The sequence below is a fragment of the Tupaia chinensis genome, unplaced genomic scaffold (genome assembly GCF_000334495.1).
Source record: "Tupaia chinensis unplaced genomic scaffold, TupChi_1.0 Scaffold000217_1, whole genome shotgun sequence".
Lineage (NCBI taxonomy): Eukaryota > Metazoa > Chordata > Mammalia > Scandentia > Tupaiidae > Tupaia > Tupaia belangeri.
The window spans coordinates 5,325,593-5,346,118 of record NW_006159692.1 but is presented as its reverse complement, the minus strand read 5'-3'; the positions used below and the strand labels follow the sequence as shown (position 1 = coordinate 5,346,118).

Genomic DNA, 20,526 nt, shown 5'->3' with positions numbered 1-20,526 from the left:
CCAGGATGAGAATCTCAGTGGCCGCCCCAGTACTTCCTAATTGCTTGAGACGCAAACGAAACCTTTGGCTTCAGTGCTCTTAATTAACTCCTTCCACCTTGCAAGATTGCTTGAGGATTAAATGAACAGGAGGGGACTTCAAAATGTTTGTGGAAAGAATGGAATTAAAATACAAGTTTATTTTGCTGAGGAAAACTTTTTTAATCCATGCATGTTTTTTTCATAATCAGCATTTTCTGTGAAGTTTTCAAAGATGCCTCCTATACATGTGACATAGCACAGAAATTCCTTCCCTATCTGACGCAGTTACTCCCACAGAGCCCTGTAAGGCACCAGACAACATGTCGGGAGCCAAAGCTGGAAAAAGATGCATACCATGGCTCGGTCCGCTAGACCTAGGAAACCGACTACTTAGAACACAAGAATGAGAAACAAACCAGAGTAGACATGCAAAAGTCACAATTAAGAGCCAGTGGGGGGCCAGCAGGTGGCGTGGTGGTTAAGGTACTGGACTCCCACTTGGCTGACCATGGTTCCAGTCCCAGACCTGGTGGCCTGCCTTCCCACCCCCTCCCCACTCTTCTGGCCAAATTAAAGAATAATAATAAATAAAATAAAATAATTCTAAAAAAAAAAAAGCAATGGAGGCCCGGCCCCATGGCCTGGTAGTTAAGGGAGTCAGATCCCACATGGCTGACCAAGGCACAGATCCCAGCCCTGGAGGTTTGAAAAACATACTGGACCTGTGTGAGTGCATAACCCAAATCCCAGCAGGATGGAGAAATGGAGGAGGAGGGACTGTGGTGTGTCCAAGCCCCACGGGGCGTGCTGTTTCTCTCTGTCCTCTCTGGTTTTCTGTCTCTGGTGAGTGCACAAGTCTTCTGGCAAGAACAAGAAGTAGAGGGAAGAGTGAAAACCTTTGCAGAGAAAGTGTCATTTGATCTGGTCTTAAAGGAAGAGAGAAAATCTGTCAGAAGAACGCGAAGAAAGACATTCCAGGCCTTAGACCCACACGAGGCTGGGAGGGACCCAGGGACCCAGGGCGTGCCCACGAGATGGACAGAGGCGTAATCTGGTATTGTCAGGGGTTACACTTGAATTGGAAACCTGTGGGGAGCCATTAGGTAGCGATGTGAATGACTGATTAATTCTAGTCGGGGAGACTAGTTAGCGAGTTTTCTAGTTGAAGTATAATGCTTCCCAAGTCACATACCAGTGGAATCAGAAGAAAGAGATTAATGATGAAAGGGAGCAAGGAAGCAGCGCGATTGCATAAAGTGCTGAGAAAACCACCCCGAGCAGGCCAGCTGGGCGTCCTTCCTCACTCTGCTGTGTGCTGCGGTATCACCCTGCCCTCGGCCAGCGCTCACCCCCGGGTGAGTGCAGGGCTGGCTGCGGTGCTCCGTAAGAGGCCAGAGTGAGGGCCTCAGCCACCAGAGATGGGAGGGAGGGAGGCCCCCGGGAGACAGAGGAAAGGCGTAGGAATCTGAAGCGATATTTGAAGACAAATCCTGCTGCCTTCCCAAAGGTCGACTGGGAGGCACTCCCTCTACCAAGCTGAGATGTGGTCTCGTTCATGCAGGGTCCTTGTCTCCCCGTCCTGTGTCTTGTCCTACCTGGAAGGGGGTGGTTCCATGGTCAAGAACTGCTTATCTGCAAGAAACAGATACCCGCTCAACTTTGCTCAAGGAAATCTTGCATGATCTTTTTTAAAGCCAGGGAGAGGTACCTTGCAGAATCCAAATCATGGGCCTCTCACGAGCCAGAACATCAGGAAGGAGGCATTGCCCTCTCCCTGCAGAGACCATGCAGCCAGCCCCCTCTGCACCCTGGGAGCCTGGCGAGGCCTCCTGTGCGCGCTTTTGGTTACCACGAGTTGGTTTGGTCCTCACTGTCTAACTGCAGGCAAGCAGCTGTTAATCGATAATTCTGAGAGAGAGACCCCCATGGCCCAGCTGTGGGCAGTGGTCACCTCGGTCCAGTCCGCTGTGGCCGAAGGGCTCAGATCCCGAATGGCTGACAGTTTGCTGCCCGTGGTGCCTCCATGGCCTCTAATCCTTATTGTGGAAATACCCATCATTTCCAGGCTCTTTCCTTTTTTTTTGTCCCTACTCACTGTACTTCCCTGGCAAGTTCAGCCCTGGGGCGTCTGTTCAGACCAATGTCAGGGCCCGAGGGCTAGCTGCCTCTGCACCCAGAGGCCTTGCCTGGGCTCTCACCCCAGGGTGCTGGATACCCTACAATGACTTCCCGGTGTGACAAACCTTGGGGAAGGGACCCCTCTCAGGGCTCTTACAATGCAGAAAACCTTTCATGGGCTTGATCTTATTTGTTCCCAATGATTGACAACGATAGAAGGTGTTGAGGCAAGTATTTATACCCATTTTGCAGATGAGGATATTGAGAGACCCACGGATGCCAAAGCTCATAGTCAGGAAAAGACGGTCCTGAAATGGTTAGTCATTTTCCCGCTGCTCAGTCATGGCCAGTTTTCTTTAGGTTTGGCATCTCCCTTTTGTTAATTCTACCACCTGTACCCATCCCAAACTCCCCTGACAAACAGCAGCCCACAAACACACCCGACTCAGTCTGCCCTCGTTCCCACAGCAGCCAGCCCGCTCTGAGGTCAAAGCCACTGCTTGTAGCACAGGAAGGAGGGCAGAGGACAGTAGATGAAAGCTTCAGGGAAAGGCACAAGTCTTCTTTAGCGAGAGCTTTTTAAAATATAATTATTTTATTTAACTTTACTTAAATTTGACCAGAGAGGGAGGTGGGGAGAGAGAGAGAGAGAGAGAAAGCTGCCAGTTCCGGGACTCAAACTGTGGGCTCATGCGGGAGTCCAGTGCCCTTAACCACCACCCTAGAGAGAGCTTTGTTGTAGAACACGAGGGTCTGAGGCCAGGAGCACACCTAGCTGGAAGATATCGTGGCCAAGGAACAGGATCTAACCATCGAGACTGACTTGGTGCTTCGCATTCGTTTCTGAGTTCTCTTGATACCATCTCTTGGAGATAGGGCGGGCAGGACTGGATCCTCCTGCTGCTTATCTGATGGAAGTGGTTGATTCGGATTCTAACCTGACGTAAGAATGTCCCTGTGACCCGGATGCTTGCATGCTTTCGCATTTGATTCCTGTTGCATGCTTTCGCATTTGATCCCCGCTGTAACCGTGCCAGATGGGCTTTTCCATCCCCTTTTTATAGGACTCGCGAGCCTTGAAAACGTGCAGGTCCCACCCATTGCCTCAGCTGGGTTCCAGGGGAATCGTTGAATTCCTTTATTCATTCTTTCTCTAGCAAATTATGGTTCAGAAACATGCCAGTCAGAAGTCAGAGAGATTGAGGCTCTGGAGCCAGCACACCCACGTTCAGGTTCTGGCTTTCTTCCTTACTAGCAGGTGACTCTGAACAAGCTACTCAGTTGTATCGTGCCTTGAGAAAAGGACAGTACCGATCACAGGCCGCTCTACAAAGCCCCTCATGGACTGCCTGGTGGGTGTTAAATGTGGGCTATGGTCACTCCTTTTCCTGGGCATTAGATATTGGTTTTCATTGAGGAAGAAATCCAGATGTGGAGAGTTGGAGAAGCCCAAGGTCACACAGCTGGTATGGGCTAAAGGCAGCAGGTCGCTGGTCCCCTCCGCCTGCGGTGACAGGTGAAGGTGTGAAGATGAAGCAGACCTGGGGCCGGAGCTCAGCTCTGCCGCTTTCTAGCTCTGTGATCTTCGGCAAGTCAGTTTGACATCACGGAGCCTCCGTTTGTACATGTGTAAGATGGGGACGCTGACACCTTCCTTGCGAGGGTTAGATGTGAAGGTTGAAAGTGCCCACACAGAGCGGGTGCTCACACACGAATAACACCGAGAGAGCTGATGCCTGGCCCACCTGGGCTTCCTCCACCTGCTGCCCTGGCAGGTGGCACGGCCAGGACAGGAGCACACATTACAGGCAGCTTTAGAAAGTCGACTCCGTGTGTCATTCAAGTGGACTTGGCTTCACTGAAGTTCCCTGGGAGGGTGTGGTTTTGATTCCAGAGCTCGCATGCCTGGAAGGGCATCTCCCGAGGCTGGTGGGGCACCGACTGCAGAAAGGGGCGCGGTGACCAGCTGCCTTTTTGTCTGGGCACTCCTGTTTAGCTGCAATATCAGTGTCTGTTTTGGAAAGGTACAAAACAACCCTTTGTACCATGGCTGCCACTTGGCCAAAATACCTTTCCTCAGTACCGGTTTGGCAACCTTCTACTGGAGCTAGGGGCAGCCACAGGACTGGAATGCAGAAAATCAGAGATGCTCCTTCAGAGAGGTCTGCCTGGATGCCGTGTGCTCCACGCTCCCCGGGTCCTTTGCAAGTCCCGAGTGTTCAAGGTCTCCTGTTGGTCTTTCTGAGACCTCTGCCACCTGGTTATAGTGGAAAATCACCCTCTCCTGGTGACCACTGGGCAGACTGCCAGGGGCAGTCTCTGCTCACCTGCCAGTGGCCCCAGATGGTTTCAGAGGCTGGAAACAAAGCCATGCGGGAGAATTCTCCTTCAGGGCTGTCCTGAGCCTCGCCAGACGCTTCCTTTGGTGTGGTGTGACTGAGGACAGCCTTGATAAGAGTAATTTTCCTGCATGGCTCTGGTGAAGCCAGCTACTGGGGCTCTGCTCTCCAGGGTCCCCCCTTGTGGGACACCCCAGGGTGTCCCTGACACCCTTATAAGAAACTATCTAACAGTTCCTGTTTGATTGGTGCTTACTGGGGCCAGGCCCTGTGCTGGGCACGTCACATTCATCCTCTCACTTTGTCATTAAATAACACTCGGAACAATACTTGTATGAGTTGATGAAGTCCAAGTCACTCTTGTCATGGAGAAGTGACTAGGTATTAAGTACGCACACGGGGGCGGGGGTGTAACAATATTAATAGTTTATATTGGCCCAGCCTGGCGGCACAGTTGGTAGCAATCTGCTGGAAGCCACAGGCCAACTTCAGGTTTGGATCCCCGGGTTGGCTTGAGGACACACGGGGCATGTGTGTGCTGCCCAAGATCCTGACAAGCTAGAGGGCTGGGGAAAGGGGGTCACAGTTCAATGACACTCTGTTGAGGATACTTTTCTCTCTCTCTCTGTCAATCTCATGCGTATGTACATGGTTTATTATCATGAATAAGATTAACAAACTTTAAAAAAATTAAAACTAAAATAAAATATAGTCCCAGCCTTCGAGGAGTCACCGTCGAATCTTAAATCCTCCAACTCTGGAAATGCTCATTGTCTCTCTGCCAAGGTTTGAATCCTGCCTCCACCACTTACTAGCTGCATGACCTCTGATAAGCTGCTTAACCTCTCTGTGTCTTGGTTTCCTCCTTCATAACTAGGGGTGGTCATGGGAGAACTTACTTCTTAGGGTTGTCATAAAGGTTCCATTGGAATCCATGAAAAGCACTGGGAGCAGATGCCAAGTTCAGAGCACTTAATAGATGTCAGCCACAGATGGGTGGGCCTCGTGGGGGTCTGTGAAAATTCGGGGGAAATAATGGATGAGTTTTCTCAGAAGAAAAGGGCCATGATCTGGGGACCCAGGAAGAAGAAGGTCAAGTTTAGACGCATGGCCCAACTGTGAGATCTTGTTAATCCGTAGGTCGGGAAATTCATGATCCATTTTTGCATAGAAATATGTACAATAATACATGTCTTTTCTGACGACCTAATATTTTGTCTACCAAAGAGTTGAGTTACGTGGGGAGATTTGTAAATAACACCCTCACTTCTCCTGGGGCTGTCACAGTAAGACATAGCAACCCCATTCAGGACTTGGGGTACTTCCTATACCACTGGGCTTGGAGAAAAAGATGGAAATGATCTAATCTCAATGCACGTGTGTACACAGGAGGGACTCTGAGCCTGGCAGTTGAGCCCCCGTGAGATGTTGGCGGACATCTGGTGCTATTGGTTGGAGTAGCCAGGGTTCCCCAGAGAATAAGAATGAGTAGGGGTGTGTGTGTGTGCGTGCTCGTGACCATGGAGAGAGATAGTGGGCGAGAGTGCGACTGAGGTTTACTTTAAGGAATTGGCTCATGTGACTGGGGGACTGGCAAGCCTGGGATGTGTGGGGCAGGCTGGGAAGCTGGGTGAGGACGGTTGCAATCCGAGTCTGAAGTCTGTAGGATGGGCAGCTCGGGCAGGCTTTCTATGTCACAGTCTTGAGGCAGACTTTCTTTTCCAGGAAAATTCAGTATTTGATCTGCATGAAGCTGGGGAAAGGGGGTCACAGTTCAATGACACTCTGTTGAGGATACTTTTCTCTCTCTCTCTGTCAATCTCATGCGTATGTACATGGTTTATTATCATGAATAAGATTAACAAACTTTAAAAAAATTAAAACTAAAATAAAATATAGTCCCAGCCTTCGAGGAGTCACCGTCGAATCTTAAATCCTCCAACTCTGGAAATGCTCATTGTCTCTCTGCCAAGGTTTGAATCCTGCCTCCACCACTTACTAGCTGCATGACCTCTGATAAGCTGCTTAACCTCTCTGTGTCTTGGTTTCCTCCTTCATAACTAGGGGTGGTCATGGGAGAACTTACTTCTTAGGGTTGTCATAAAGGTTCCATTGGAATCCATGAAAAGCACTGGGAGCAGATGCCAAGTTCAGAGCACTTAATAGATGTCAGCCACAGATGGGTGGGCCTCGTGGGGGTCTGTGAAAATTCGGGGGAAATAATGGATGAGTTTTCTCAGAAGAAAAGGGCCATGATCTGGGGACCCAGGAAGAAGAAGGTCAAGTTTAGACGCATGGCCCAACTGTGAGATCTTGTTAATCCGTAGGTCGGGAAATTCATGATCCATTTTTGCATAGAAATATGTACAATAATACATGTCTTTTCTGACGACCTAATATTTTGTCTACCAAAGAGTTGAGTTACGTGGGGAGATTTGTAAATAACACCCTCACTTCTCCTGGGGCTGTCACAGTAAGACATAGCAACCCCATTCAGGACTTGGGGTACTTCCTATACCACTGGGCTTGGAGAAAAAGATGGAAATGATCTAATCTCAATGCACGTGTGTACACAGGAGGGACTCTGAGCCTGGCAGTTGAGCCCCCGTGAGATGTTGGCGGACATCTGGTGCTATTGGTTGGAGTAGCCAGGGTTCCCCAGAGAATAAGAATGAGTAGGGGTGTGTGTGTGTGCGTGCTCGTGACCATGGAGAGAGATAGTGGGCGAGAGTGCGACTGAGGTTTACTTTAAGGAATTGGCTCATGTGACTGGGGGACTGGCAAGCCTGGGATGTGTGGGGCAGGCTGGGAAGCTGGGTGAGGACGGTTGCAATCCGAGTCTGAAGTCTGTAGGATGGGCAGCTCGGGCAGGCTTTCTATGTCACAGTCTTGAGGCAGACTTTCTTTTCCAGGAAAATTCAGTATTTGATCTGCATGAAGCCCCCCACGTTATGGAGGGTAATTTGCTTTTCTTAAAGTTGACTAATTGTAAGTGTTTGCCCGACAGCAACATCTAGACTAGCGTTTCAACAAGTAGCCATAGCCCCGCCAAGTAGACGCGTGGAATTAGCCATCCCTGCTGACCTCTCGGCCCAGGCGGAGCAAGCAGCCTTGGGAGTCCTGTCTCCCTCAGGCCTTTTCAGTAAGGACCCGATCTGCTTGTAGGTGAAGAGCAAAGAAGGGGTTTTTATGCAAGACGGCAAAGTGCTGGGCAGGGAGATTGGTTGTGTTTTCAGGGAACCCTTGGTTGGAAGCTGGCATTTGGATTCATTACTAGAGGAGACTTTCCCAGAACTGAGCGAGACGCAGACAGAGCTAATCAGAAAACCGGAAATGCCCCGAAGAATGGCTGAGCAGTGGCCCAGGAGTGCTCAGCCCTTGAGCTGGTTGTTATGTTCTGGGCTGAAAGCATCTAATTCCTTCCCATAGGAAGAAACAGTCATCCTAACAAAATGAGAGGCAGGCGCCAAGAGGAGGTAGGTGATATGGAGAAGGGAGAGGGAGTTTCCTGTCATTTAATCCAATATTTTTTGCCTGCAACTCTGACCTGTATTTTTTAATTAAAAACAAAACAAAACAAAACAAAACCAAGGTAGAGTCAAATAGCTGAATAATACAAATATGTGACCGCGGTCACTGATAAGAAAACATTTATCTTTTTCTTGGCTGACATGTTGATGTGTGAGAAAAGGCGTTCAATAAATGTGATGTGTACACATTCTGATAACCATCAGAGCCAGCCTCTTGGAGGAAACTTAGCTGGGTTTCTCCCAAAAGGTAGGAGAAATGAATTTTTCTCTTTTAGCTAAGATTAGGATGGCACAGTAATGAAATGCATGGACTTGCAGGTCCAGTTAGACCTAATTAGAAGGCTTCTTTCTGGACTAGCCAGTTGCATGGTAGTTAAGGCGACTGGATTCCACGTGTCCAACAGCGGGGTTCAAGTCCCGACCCAGCGGTTTGAAGAACATGCTGGGCACGTATGTGGCCAAAATATGCCCAAAATCCTGAAAGGGGGTAAAGTGGTTTGAAGAACATGCTGGGCACATGTGTGGCCAACACATGCCCAAAATCCTGAAAGGGGGTAAAAATGGAAGAGAAAGGATTAGAGCATGACTATTCCCCACTGGGGGTGCGGAGGGTGCTTTCTTACTTTCCTTCTCTTTCTCTCTGTTTTTCTGGCAAGTGCTTATGCCCTCTGGCAAATTAGAAAAATGACAACAATAACAACATTTCTACTTCTGGGTTCTTGGGCAAGTACACTAAGCACCCTGGACTCACTGCATATCTGCAAGCTAGGGATAGTGACAATGCCTACTTCACAGTCTTGCTAGGTGGATTAAATGAAAGGAGGCCATAAAAGGTTTGGCACCCCCTCGGTCTGCGGGGATCGCCCTCTAGGGGGTAGCGTCATTAGCAGCAGCCTTGTGTGTTGTGTTCCAGCAATTCCAGAAGTTCCTCTTGACCAGGTTGGCAGCCTGTGTCTGTTTGGACTCCATAGCTCCTCTTTGTCTGAGCACACAGTCAAATTATTCAGGAGCATGGATTGGAGGGGCTGTTAGGCAATTTGGTTTTCCTCAGTGAATTACAAACTTCTTGAAATTGCAAAGTCTAGTTTCTAATATTCTCCTCCTTTAAGTGTCTTGTATCAGCCACATGAAGCTTACCCTGGTATTCAAGGCTTCACCGTGTGACCGTGACCTTCTTACACAGCTCAATTCCCTCCAGTTTCTTCTCCACCCGTTGGTTCCGGCCAGTTGGACTGCGTGGTATCCCCACGGTCTCTCCCTGCAGTGAGCTTTTCTTCCCAGGGCCCCACGAGCTGCAATCCCCAGCTCAGCCTGTATTTCCTCTGTGAGGCCTTCCTCTGGGTGCCCCGCTCTTTCCTCTGAATTTGCACTTTCTTCTCTACCCCTTAGCTGGCAATTGAAGCCCATTTTTCTCTATCGGTTACCTGTAGCCACATCTAACTCCCACTAGACCACCTGAGGATGGCACCAGGTCTGGGTATGCTTGGATCTCACCGGTGCCCAGCTCAGTGGCTGACGGCGGTACTTTAAACACGTTTGCTGGATGGACCTGGCGCAGTGCAGGCAGGGGGGCACTGCCGCGTGATGCTGGAAGCCACGTGGGAAGCTCTGGATATATGTCCTGAGTCCACCTGGACACGCTGGTTAATGGTGGAAGATTGCACTCAGTGGAGCATGCCTTTTTTTTTTTTTAGTTTATATATTTATTTCTCCTGTGAGAAAGCAGGAAAGCAAGAAAGAGCATCCCCCCAACAGGGTTCCTATGCTGCAACCCACCCCAGCCAGTCGGACATTATGGGCACACGCATGTCCAGCACGCACGTGTGCAGCACACCAGGGAGGTCTCTAGAACAAGCCCAGAACCTGCCCAAGTGGGCTGGCCTCTCAGAGCTTCGAGTGTGACCACTGCATCACCACCTGGCCCCTGAGAGCTTCATTTCTACATCTGAGCTGTGAGGCTCTGGGCCTGAGCTGAGCTGTCACTCTCCCACTCCTCCCCCTCCCCCAGGAAGGAGCTAAAGGATGAGGATGAAGCAGGAGAGAGCGTGGTGGGGCTTTTTGCTGTTGGGCAGAAACATCCTGTTCCATTCTGTTCTGTTGCTAATAACAGAAAATACCTGGGTGATCTACAGCACTTGAGATCTAGTCAGCTCATGGTTTGACTGTCCGAGGTCCAGGGGCTGCATTCTTCCTGGTGGGTAGCATGGCTGAGAGCCAAGCGAGCTTGTGTGTGCCTGCATCTCTGTCTCGTTGCCACTCTGTGCAAACCCACCAGGATTCAGTCATAGGGGCCCCACTTTCCCGCGTAATTACTTCCCAAAGGCCGCACCTTTCAGCGCCATAACTGGATTAAGTTTCTTCTTAATACCTTCATCAAAGTAACAGTATTCACCAAGTTCCAACATGTGAATTTTGGGGGACATGTTTAAGCCATAGCACATGCATGAAGATTTCTTTGGTTCCTTTGCTCAATAGCAATAGTCCACATTTGCACAATGTTTTAAGACCAGAAACGACCTTCACTTTCTATTCTCCAGTTAGTGTGTATAGTGGGTGCTTAATAAACATTGGAGGGTGAATGAATGAACCTGCGAACTTTTCCACACTCCCAGCTGCTGGTCCTAGAACAATCCTGTCCCTCTTGTGGGCAGGGAAGAGTCAGCAGTACTGATCAGGCATCAGGATAGCCTCGCAGCATGTCTCCCTGGGTCAGTAGCCAGGCCTGGGCTCGGTTCAGTGCGAGTGCTCGCTTTTCCTGCAGCCTCCCTGCAGCTCCTGTCGCCGCTGTAGCTCCCAGGCTAGAGTCTTGGTATCTGGAGACTGGAATTTGCTCCAGTATCGTGCTCCAGGGACCCGAATCCCACCCCAGGTCCCTGTGCCCCCTGCACGTTACTTGGTGCCTCCTCCTTGCTTCATTTATTTGCTGGGACTTCTTAGAATTGCCCAACTTCTCTCTGGAAGGTCTGCTGTGGTTTCAGGGTTGAGATTTATGCCTGTGACTCAGGTCTCCACCCACCAAGCCCTGGAATGTAGCGGAGATAGTGGGGAGATGGAAGGAGATTAGTGGGACCAGGTCATGCTTGTTGAATGCAGGGACTCCTAACCTTCTTCAGGGTCACTAACTCATTTACGAATCTACGGAAGACAATAAACACTCTCCCTAGAAAAACTCACAGATCTATTAGGGCATCAGAAAGGCCGTGACTTCCCCAACAACCCAATATTATTTTGTGTGTTAGAGCAAATAATCTTGGAGAATTTCAGGATACTCTGAATCCTGACCATGGACTTCCCCGTGGACAGTGCCCAAGGTTCAAGCCCATCACACGGATGGCCCATCAGTATCTTCTTTACCCAAAGCTCCTGACAGCTTCCAGCACGGCACTGTGGTAGCAAACACACTCCCAGGTTTCAGAGCCGGAGAAGCAGGTTCACAGTCTGGCTGCTTCCTTGTTAGTTGTGTACCCTGAGGCAGGTTAACTCGCTTCTCTCAGTCTTATCTGTGAGAGGGGGGTGACAGTGTTTACTCTGAAGGGCTCCAATGGACAGAGACCCTGCAGTGGAATACAGGGCACCTGCAGGGGGTTACTTAAAGGGGCTGCTACATGTATGCATTGAAGCCATTCTGTCCTGGTCCATTTAAGTGAAAAATCCTCTCCCTGACTCCTCTTTCTCTGCAGGACGCTGCCTTATGCTGCAAGAAGAGAGGACTGCGAGCTTGTCAGAAGGAGGGGAGAAGCGGGTGGGGTTGAGATGCAAGTGTGGGAGGGGGAATCTCAGGACAGCTTCTAGGTGACGTGAGAATGAGTTCCAGTGAGGGACTCTGCAGGCCATGTAAAGGCCACAGTTGGAAATAACGGTCTACATCCGGGTGTGAGAATGAATCGGGTCAAGCTGAAGCTTAGAAGGGAAGCCAGTCGGGCTATGGCTACGTGCTGCCTGCTCAAGTGGAAGTTAATGCTTAGCAGAGTGAAGGGCATGCATGACTCAGGGCCTTGCTATGCTGAGGTCTGGGGCATGACTCAGGGCCTTGCTATGCTGAGGTCTTGGAAGAAGGGGTGGTTCGTCCCACAGCCAACTGTGTGCTGGGAGCTGGAGCAATGTGACGTTCAGCTAACAGGACCTCCCGATTCCAGTGCAGGAGGGAAAGCAGTGGCCAAGGAGCCAGGGGTTCCAAGTGTGGCCAGCTAGCCCTCCCTAACCGTGGACATTGACTGCATTACTTAACACCTCAGTGTCCTTCCCTGTAAAAGCTGATGAAAATAGTAATCTCTACCTCCTCGGTTTCCAGGGAGATTAGATGAGATAGTGATGTTCTTTAAATATGTAAATGAATGTCTGTGCTCTTCCGTTATTTCTAATTGTCTTCTCTTATTTGTTTGCAGATGAGAAAAAGAAAACCAAGAAAGTTGATAATGAACTAAATCCTGTCTGGAATGAGGTGACTTCATTGTTTCTTCAACTTTGTTTTAATGGATAAGCTCTATCTGATCATCCAGTACTCGGGTCAGAGGTTAATGCTTCCTTCTAGAAGGAGAAACTCTACCTTTCCCCCTTGCCTCCTCCGTCTCCCGTCATGCTCACCATGGGAGTGGCAGTGGGGAAGTTCAAGGAGACCAAGGCACCAGTGACCTCTCTGGGCGGTGGTGGTGGCGTGGCGAGTGGAACCTGGACTGGGACCGATGCGGGTCGAGTTCTAGCCTGGCATGGCTATGAGCTTGCTCTGTGACCCCAGTGTGTGGGGCAATGTCAGGGCACCTCTGTAGAGCAAAGGGGAGATCAGATCACCGCCAGCATCTGAGAGGGAAGCTCCACAATTGAGAACACATCCGTGTGTGACGAATCAAGAGTGCGTCACATGACCGTTCGTGGGTTCAGCTTAGTAAGGGCATTTGTTGTTTTTTATATGGATAAAAGTAATGCATACTTAACAGCAATTTTGGAAACTTCAAGAAGGCCTTAAAAACTTAACTTTAATTTTACTATCCAAAAGCAACTACGGTTAACATCTTTGACATAGTAGTGTGTAGTGAACTGATACTTGAATTTATTAATCTATGTTTAATTAATAAATTAAAATATGGGACCAGCACTTGGCATAATGGCTATGTTGCTGAACTCCCATGTAGTCAACCACAGTTGGAGTACTGGACCCAGCGGCCTAAGCTCATGCCGGGCACGTGTGCGTGTGTGCCCAAGATCTTGAAAGGAGAATGGAGGAGAAGGGATTGCGGCATGGCCATCCCCCTGGGGCGTGATTTCTCGCTTACCGTCTGTCTGTCTGTCTCTCTGGAGAACACACATGCCCTATGGCAAAAACCTTTCCCTCCAAAAAAAATTAATTAATGAAGTCATTAAAACAATAAAATGTCTGAAATATAAATTAGCATTACATAGCAAATACAATTTTCTAGCCTAATTTTTCTTACTATTATATCGTGAGCCAATGCCCATATCACTCAGTTCAGAAGTTTTTTAGGGGCCGGCAGGTTAAGGGTGCTGGATGCCCACATGGCTGACCGTGGTTTAAGTCCTGGACCTGGCAGCTTGCTTTCTCACTATCCTTCTCTCTCTCTCTCCTTTTCTCTTTCTCTCTCTCTCTCTCATTCTGTCCCTCATGGTCAAATAAAAATAAATAAAGTTAAATATAATAATTCTTTTTAAAAAAGGGTTTTTTTTAAACAACGATGTAGTATTCTTCTGAAGGAATGTAGTATAACTTATATCCCCCAACTGTTTATTTTGTAAGTGGTCGGTATTTAACGTTTGTATAGACATGTGAAAATTTTCATTCTTCCCATTGAGTACAATTTTCCTACTCTGACTAATTTTTAAAAGTTGATGATCAGCCTCATTTCTTGTTTTCAAAAGCTGGATCAAGCCTCCATGGAGAAGAATAGTAACAAATGCCTTTGTTAGTTTCACCAGAAGGCTGTGAAGAATTCTTCTCCATCCACCACAAATCCCTTCCTCTCCTAACTAGTTTCAGTATCTCTGTAAGATTGACTCCATGCCTTATCTTTGAATATAGTGAAGGCTGAAAGCTTCTTTATGCTTTTCTAAAAAGCCTTGCTGGTCTGAACATAGGCAGAGAGGGGTTCCGTTTCTCTGCCATGTCACTGGAACCCAGAACACAGCCAGCCGGGCTACAATCTCATGACAGCAGGAGCCCTATCTGGTTGGTCACTGTGGAATCCTAGCATGTGACATGGAGCTCCAAGAATAAAACTAACAGGGGCTAGCAAATGGCATGGTGGTTAAGGCATTTGACTCCCACATGACTGACTGCAGTTCGAGTACTGGGCCTGGCAGCTTGCTTTCTCACTTTCCCTCTCTCTCTCTTTCTCTGGTGAGCACATGTGCCCTATAGCAAATTTAAAAATAATAATAAGGGACCAGCAGTTGGAATAATGGCTATGTTGCTGGACTCCTATGTAGCTAACCACGGTTCGAGTCCCGGATCCAATGGCTTAAACCCACACTGGGCATGTGTGTGTGCGTGCTCAAGATCCCGAGAGAATGGAGGAGAAGGGATTGTAGTGTGGCCATCCCCCCTAAGAGGTGATTTCTTGCTTTCTGTCTCTCTCTCTGTCTTTCTGGCTAGCGCACGTGCCCTATAGCAGAAACCTTTCAAAAAAAAAAAAAAAAAAAAAATTGGGTTCAGTTTCCAATGGTCTCTTTTTTTTTTTTTAATAATTTTGTGCTGGACTCCCACATGGTTGACTATGATTCGAGTTGCTGACCTGGTAGCTTGCTTTCTCACCTCTGTCTCTCTCTCTCTTGTTGAGTGCACATGTTCTATAGCAAATTTAACAACAATAATAATAAATAAAGATAAACCTCTTCTATATATACATATGTGTGTGTGTGTGTGTGTGTGTGTATGCATATATTTGTGATTGCATGTGTGTGCTTGTGAGTTCAGGCTTTGAATTATCCTAATGTCTCTTTGTACTTGGGCTCAATTCACGTGACTGATGACAGAAAGATGCACTGTCCTGTGAGCTGGCATATCCTCTCCGGGACATCATCTATCATATCCCATTTTGTTTCCAACATTTGTTTTTCTCACATTAAAAATGTATTTATCATGCAACGACCCACTTACAGTTTTACAACTGAAACCAAACCCAAGTGGAATGTAACCCCTAAATCATTGGGATTGGTGGGTGTGCTCTAATGTGGTCAACAAGTTTTCCTTCTAGTTCAAAGATAATCAAGTTATCATTTGATTTATCTAATTCATTTACTACCTAATTGATTTAAGGCATCAGTGGTGCTCTGTTGATTTTTTTTTTTTTTTTTTGAGAGATTTTTGCTATAGGGTGCATGCACTCACCAGAAAGACAGAAGAGAGAGACAGAAAGAGAAAGCAAGAAATCACCCCCCAGGGGGGATGGCCATGTCGCAATCCCTTCTCCTCCATTCTCCTCTTGGGATCTTGGGTATGCACGCACACATGCCCGGTGTGAGTTTAAGCCACTGGGTCCAGACCTTGAACTCCGGTCTACTACACGGAAGTCCAGCGACATAGCCTTTTTGACAACTGCTGGTCCTGCTTTGTTGATTTTTTAACTTTGTACATCAGAAAGCAATTTATTGCATTAAAATGAGAGACTTGGGAGTCAACAGGTGGCATGATGGTTAAGGTACTAGACTCCCACATGGCTGATCACGTTCAAGTCCCTGATCTGGCAGCTTGCTTTCTCACTTTCTCTCTCTCCGGTGAATGCACATGCCCTATAAAAAATTTTAAAATAATGATAGTAATAGGTAAAATTAAATAATTCTTTCTTAAAAATGAGAGACTTGAAAAGGTCAGTTGACTACAGCACTAACCATGGTGGGACTTAAAATAAGGATATATATTTTTAAAACATTTCTTAGATTATTCATCTTCTATGATAGTAATATTAAGAAAAGGAACTAATTTTAAAATAACCACTGAAGAGAGCTTTTCAGCTTGCACATTTTATTTTATTCTTGCAGCACCGTGGTGGACGTTGGGTCCAGTTCGCTTGTTATGAGGCAGGGGTTTGATTGCATGTCTAAAATCAGAGGACTTAGAAAAGGAGAAGCCAGGAGCTGCCCACTTTACTAGGGGCCTCAGCTGCCTCCAGATTTAGAATTTAGTCATTTCTGTCTAATTATAGAATTGCATGGAGAAGATTGTCATGGGTGAAAATAATGACCCAACCTGCCGTAGTATGTATTCTCTGATCCTTGTAACAATCTTTCTGTTTTTATTACCTGTATGTGAACAGATTTTGGAGTTTGACTTGAGGGGTATCCCACTGGACTTTTCATCTTCCCTTGGGATCATCGTGAAAGACTTCGAGACAATTGGACAGAATAAGTAAGTTGCTTTCAACAGCTTTTCTCATTTTACATATTATCTTACTGTTGTCTGTTTTGCTGAAGAAATACATTTTAATAACATATATATAAAACTTCCAGTATCACTGTGCTCTATGTCCATGGTCTGCGCTTTCCTGAGCCAGTGTCAGATGTGGCTGGGGGACCCCAGCCCTTTCCCCCACTGAACACTGTATTTCAGACTCCGACCTGCCGCTAGACTCTGTCGGTGGTGTGATGATTAGGGTGGCTGGGTCCCACATGAACCACCACGTGATTTGAGTCCTTTACCCACGGGCCTGGAAGACATGTTGGGTGTTTGTACGTGCCCTAAATCCCAAGAGGAGAATGGAGTAGAAGGGATTGTGGTGTGGCCATCCCCTCTGAGGGTTGCTCTGTCTCTTTCTAGCAAGCATATGCACCCTATTACAAACTAAAAGAAAAAAAAAGGCATTTGTGGTAAACCTGTTTATACTCTAACAACGACTTGTCAATTGTGCATGCATAGTCATGTCTTTCTTTTGTGTGTTTTAACGATTGTGAGCATGTGTACAAGGGTACATGCGTGTGTGAGACAGAAAGACAGAAAAACACCCTTGATAGGGTCTTGTCACTCTGTGATCCCCTTTCCCAGTTCTCCAGCTCCTCAGGACCCTGGGCACCTGTGTGTGAACCCAGAATGTTTTCAGGCCTACACAGGGATCTGAACCCATGGTCTCCACTTGCCTTCCAGCCTTACAGGGCCCTGTCTTAGCACTGTGCCACAGCAGCCAGGCCTAGCTCCGGTCACTTATTTGAACTATAACTCTCCTAAGATACAACCAAAATTATTGCTTCTAATTATTTGTGAGCCATACAGATGTCTTTCGACTTCTACTGTCAGCCCCACTTCCATGTGAACATCCCATCCACCCTTTCATCCCAACAGACCAAAACCAGACTCTGTCCTATTGCCTCCTCCACTTGCAAATGAGAAGGGTGTGGAGGGACCATGGTGACATGGAGAGCTGTCACTTGGTTAAAGTCAGGGAGTTTTCAAACAGGTTCCCACAAGACAGAATGACCTCAGTAAATTCACTCTGTTCTGGATCTGGACTTGGGCCTTGTAGACTTGGACTCAGTCTTAGGTTACCAAATCAAACTAACCAGCTGCTGAAGCCAGAGTACCTACTTGTTATTTTCCAGTGGAAATCAGTTACCTGGTGAGAGGGCATTCCTACTCTCTGATCCATGCATTTTCCCTTTAGGCCATACCACAGGGGATGCTAAATTACTCTGTCCTGTGACTGTAAGGTGTACTATCAAATTAATATAGACTCGGGTTGGGAGGTGGAGAAGCCTGATGTTTAATGCTCATATCAACTATAAGAAGCATTCTCTTTTTTGATAATGTTGATACATTTAAAAATGTATGTCTTTTTTTTCTCCTGAAAAAAATGCATATTTGAGGACTGCAGTAAGCTATATAGCCCCAGCTAGGTACTACTTTATAGTATGTTCATTCTACTCACTGAGGTTTATGCCTAAAGTCAGTCTTGGGTTCACGTATAGGTATATATCAGCTGCCCTTGCTATTGGAAATATTTAGACTAATTAAGTTCATTAGCAAATCAATTAAATGGGGGGAAAGCATAGGAAGCAACCATGGATACCAGAGACAATGTGGGAGGAGGGTGGGACACGGCAGAGGGTGAGGGATAGGGAATCAAGGGTGGCAAAACAAAAAAACAGAGTATAAGACATAAGAAATGGAAAATTATTTGCTGATAACATGTACGTTGATGTGCTTGATTGAGCCAATATACAGTGTATTTTGGATGGAAAATTCATTTGTATGCTGTAATGATGTATAGTGAATTAATGTAAAAAAATAAATAAATTTAAAGAGAAAAAAAAATGTATGTCTTGGGCTGGCTGGTGGCATTAAGGGGGCCACCGGCCAAATGCATGGTTCTAGTCCTGGACCCAGCAGCTTGGAAAACAAACCGAATACGTTGCATGTGTGCCCAAAATCCCGAGAGGAGAATGGAGGAGAAGGGATTGCAGCGTGGCCATGTCCCTAGAGGGTACTATCTCGCTCTGCCTTTTTCTCTTTCTCTCCCTCTCTGTCTCTTGTCTCTGACAAGTACACTCACCCTACAACAAACTTAAAAGAAATTCATTTAAAAAATGTCTGTTGGGACCAGAGGATAGCGTAATGGCTATGTCACTGGACTCCCATGTAGTCGACTACGGTTAGAGCTCTGGAACCTGTGGCTTAAACTCATGCCAGGCACGTATGCGTGAATGCTCAAGATCCTAAGAGGAGAATGGAGGAGAAGGGATTGCGGCGTGGCCATCTCCCCTGCGGGGTGATTTCTCAATTTCTGTCTCTCTGTCTTTCTGGTGAGTACATTCATCCTATAGCAGAAACCTCTCTGAAAAACAAAGTCTGTCTTGCCTGAGGCACATTTTACACAATCAGAAGGCTTCAGCTGGAGAAATAAGTAAGAATTTGTTGAGGCAGGGTGACATATGCCCTGACACCTGCTCTGACATTTGCTTGGGACAGTCCAGTTGACTGTCCCAGCAGAATAATTAATGACTTCCCTTTTGCTGTCAATAGTGGTTTGGTTTGGATAGTAAATTAGATGGTCACTCCATCGTTGGGGTCTTCTGCTCAGTGGCATCAAACTGAAAGCGCCTGGACAGACATCTGCACGCTGACAGTGTTCTGACAGGCACTGTCACGTTTGCTGTTGATGGGAGCCCTTTTCCACGCTCTGTTGCTGGCCAATGCTCCTCCTAAGCGATGCATTTTCTTGACCTGTGTAAGTAGGTTCTGGCAGGTTCTGGTCCCACTCTCTTGGACTTAAAACCATTCTAATCTTTATTTATTTATTTTTTTAATTGTCAGAGGTGCACGCACTTGTCAGAGATACAGAATGAGAGAGAGGCATGGTCACGCCACAACCCCTTCTCCGGTTTCTCTATTCTTCCAGATTTGCCCCCCCACACACACACACACATACCTGGCATGTTCTCCAAGCTGCTGGGGTCAGGATTTGAACAGTGGTCAGTCATCTGGGGTTTGGCTTCCTTAAGCACTAGGCTATGGAGCCAGCTCCATTTTACCTGTTTTAGGTTCTAGTGCATATCTCAGCTTCGAATCATTATGCGATTACTGGTCCCCTTCCTCAACCCCAGAAGACAGTGTAGTGTTATTTGCCATTTTTTTTCATGTTCTGGGGAAGTAGTGGTGGCCTCCTGTATGTTACTAATAATAATCCCGTCTCTTTGCATTCCTCTTCTTACAAAAACTACCTCTGTCTATATTCTAGACCAGCCCTCTCCAATAGAAATACAGCTCGGGGTGCATATGCAATTAAAGAGTGTCAAGTAGCCACATTAACAAGAGTAGAAAGAGATGAAATTAATTTTACTATAATTACATATGTAACCCAGTACATCCAAAAGGTTGTCATTTTAATATATATTCAACAATTTTAAAATCATCAAGCCACATTGCGTGCATTTTTTACAACTAAATCTTTGCCATCTGGGGTGTGTTTTCACTCTACCAGCACACTTCAGTACAGACCAAGCCACATTTCAAGAGTTCTGTACCCACACTGGGCTGGTAGCTACCGTATTGGACAAAATAGCCCCAGGATGCTGGCCTGGAAACCTCCGCCCTCCCTAGGTCCTCTCCCTTCTGCCTCTTACCCTCTGTGTCCCCAAATCTCTAACTTCCCATTGTCTGTGCTGTGTGTTTCTCACCCATGCTGGATGGTTCAGGCCTCTGGTTTTGTGTCTCATCCAGTGTCTCTTGGCAACAGAGCCTGGGGGCCACCTCGGAGCACTCATCTATATTTCAAACTAAGCCCCTGCTTTCCTGAAGGACTCATACTTGGGGAAAGTCAGAAAATAAACAGATACACAATGAAATACATAATGAATAGGGACCTACGTGGTGGTAGGAGCCAAGGGAGGGACTGTTGTATTCCATGAACAAAAATAAAGCAGAGGGAAAGGGCCGAGAGAGGTTAAGAGTGAGAGTAGGGAGAGATCTAGTTTTATATGAGGGGGTGTTAAGGTGACAACTGAGCAGAGATCTAAGTAAACCAAAGGGGTGAGCAATGCAGCTCTCTGGGGCAGAAGGGTATTTCAGCCAAGGAAAGAGT

At 47.1% G+C, this 20,526-nt stretch overlaps 1 protein-coding gene across 2 annotated transcripts in view; it reads left to right on the top strand.

Moving 5' to 3' along the window:
* The window catches only part of MYOF (myoferlin), a 197,264-nt gene that overhangs the window by 7,184 nt on the left and 169,554 nt on the right, over positions 1-20,526 (top strand). For both annotated transcript variants that reach the window (XM_006147643.3, XM_006147642.3), the window contains exons 2-3: positions 12,394-12,449; positions 16,273-16,364. In XM_006147643.3, coding sequence (XP_006147705.1) covers positions 12,394-12,449; positions 16,273-16,364 — 148 coding nt within the window. The remainder of the gene's footprint in view (positions 1-12,393; positions 12,450-16,272; positions 16,365-20,526) is intronic.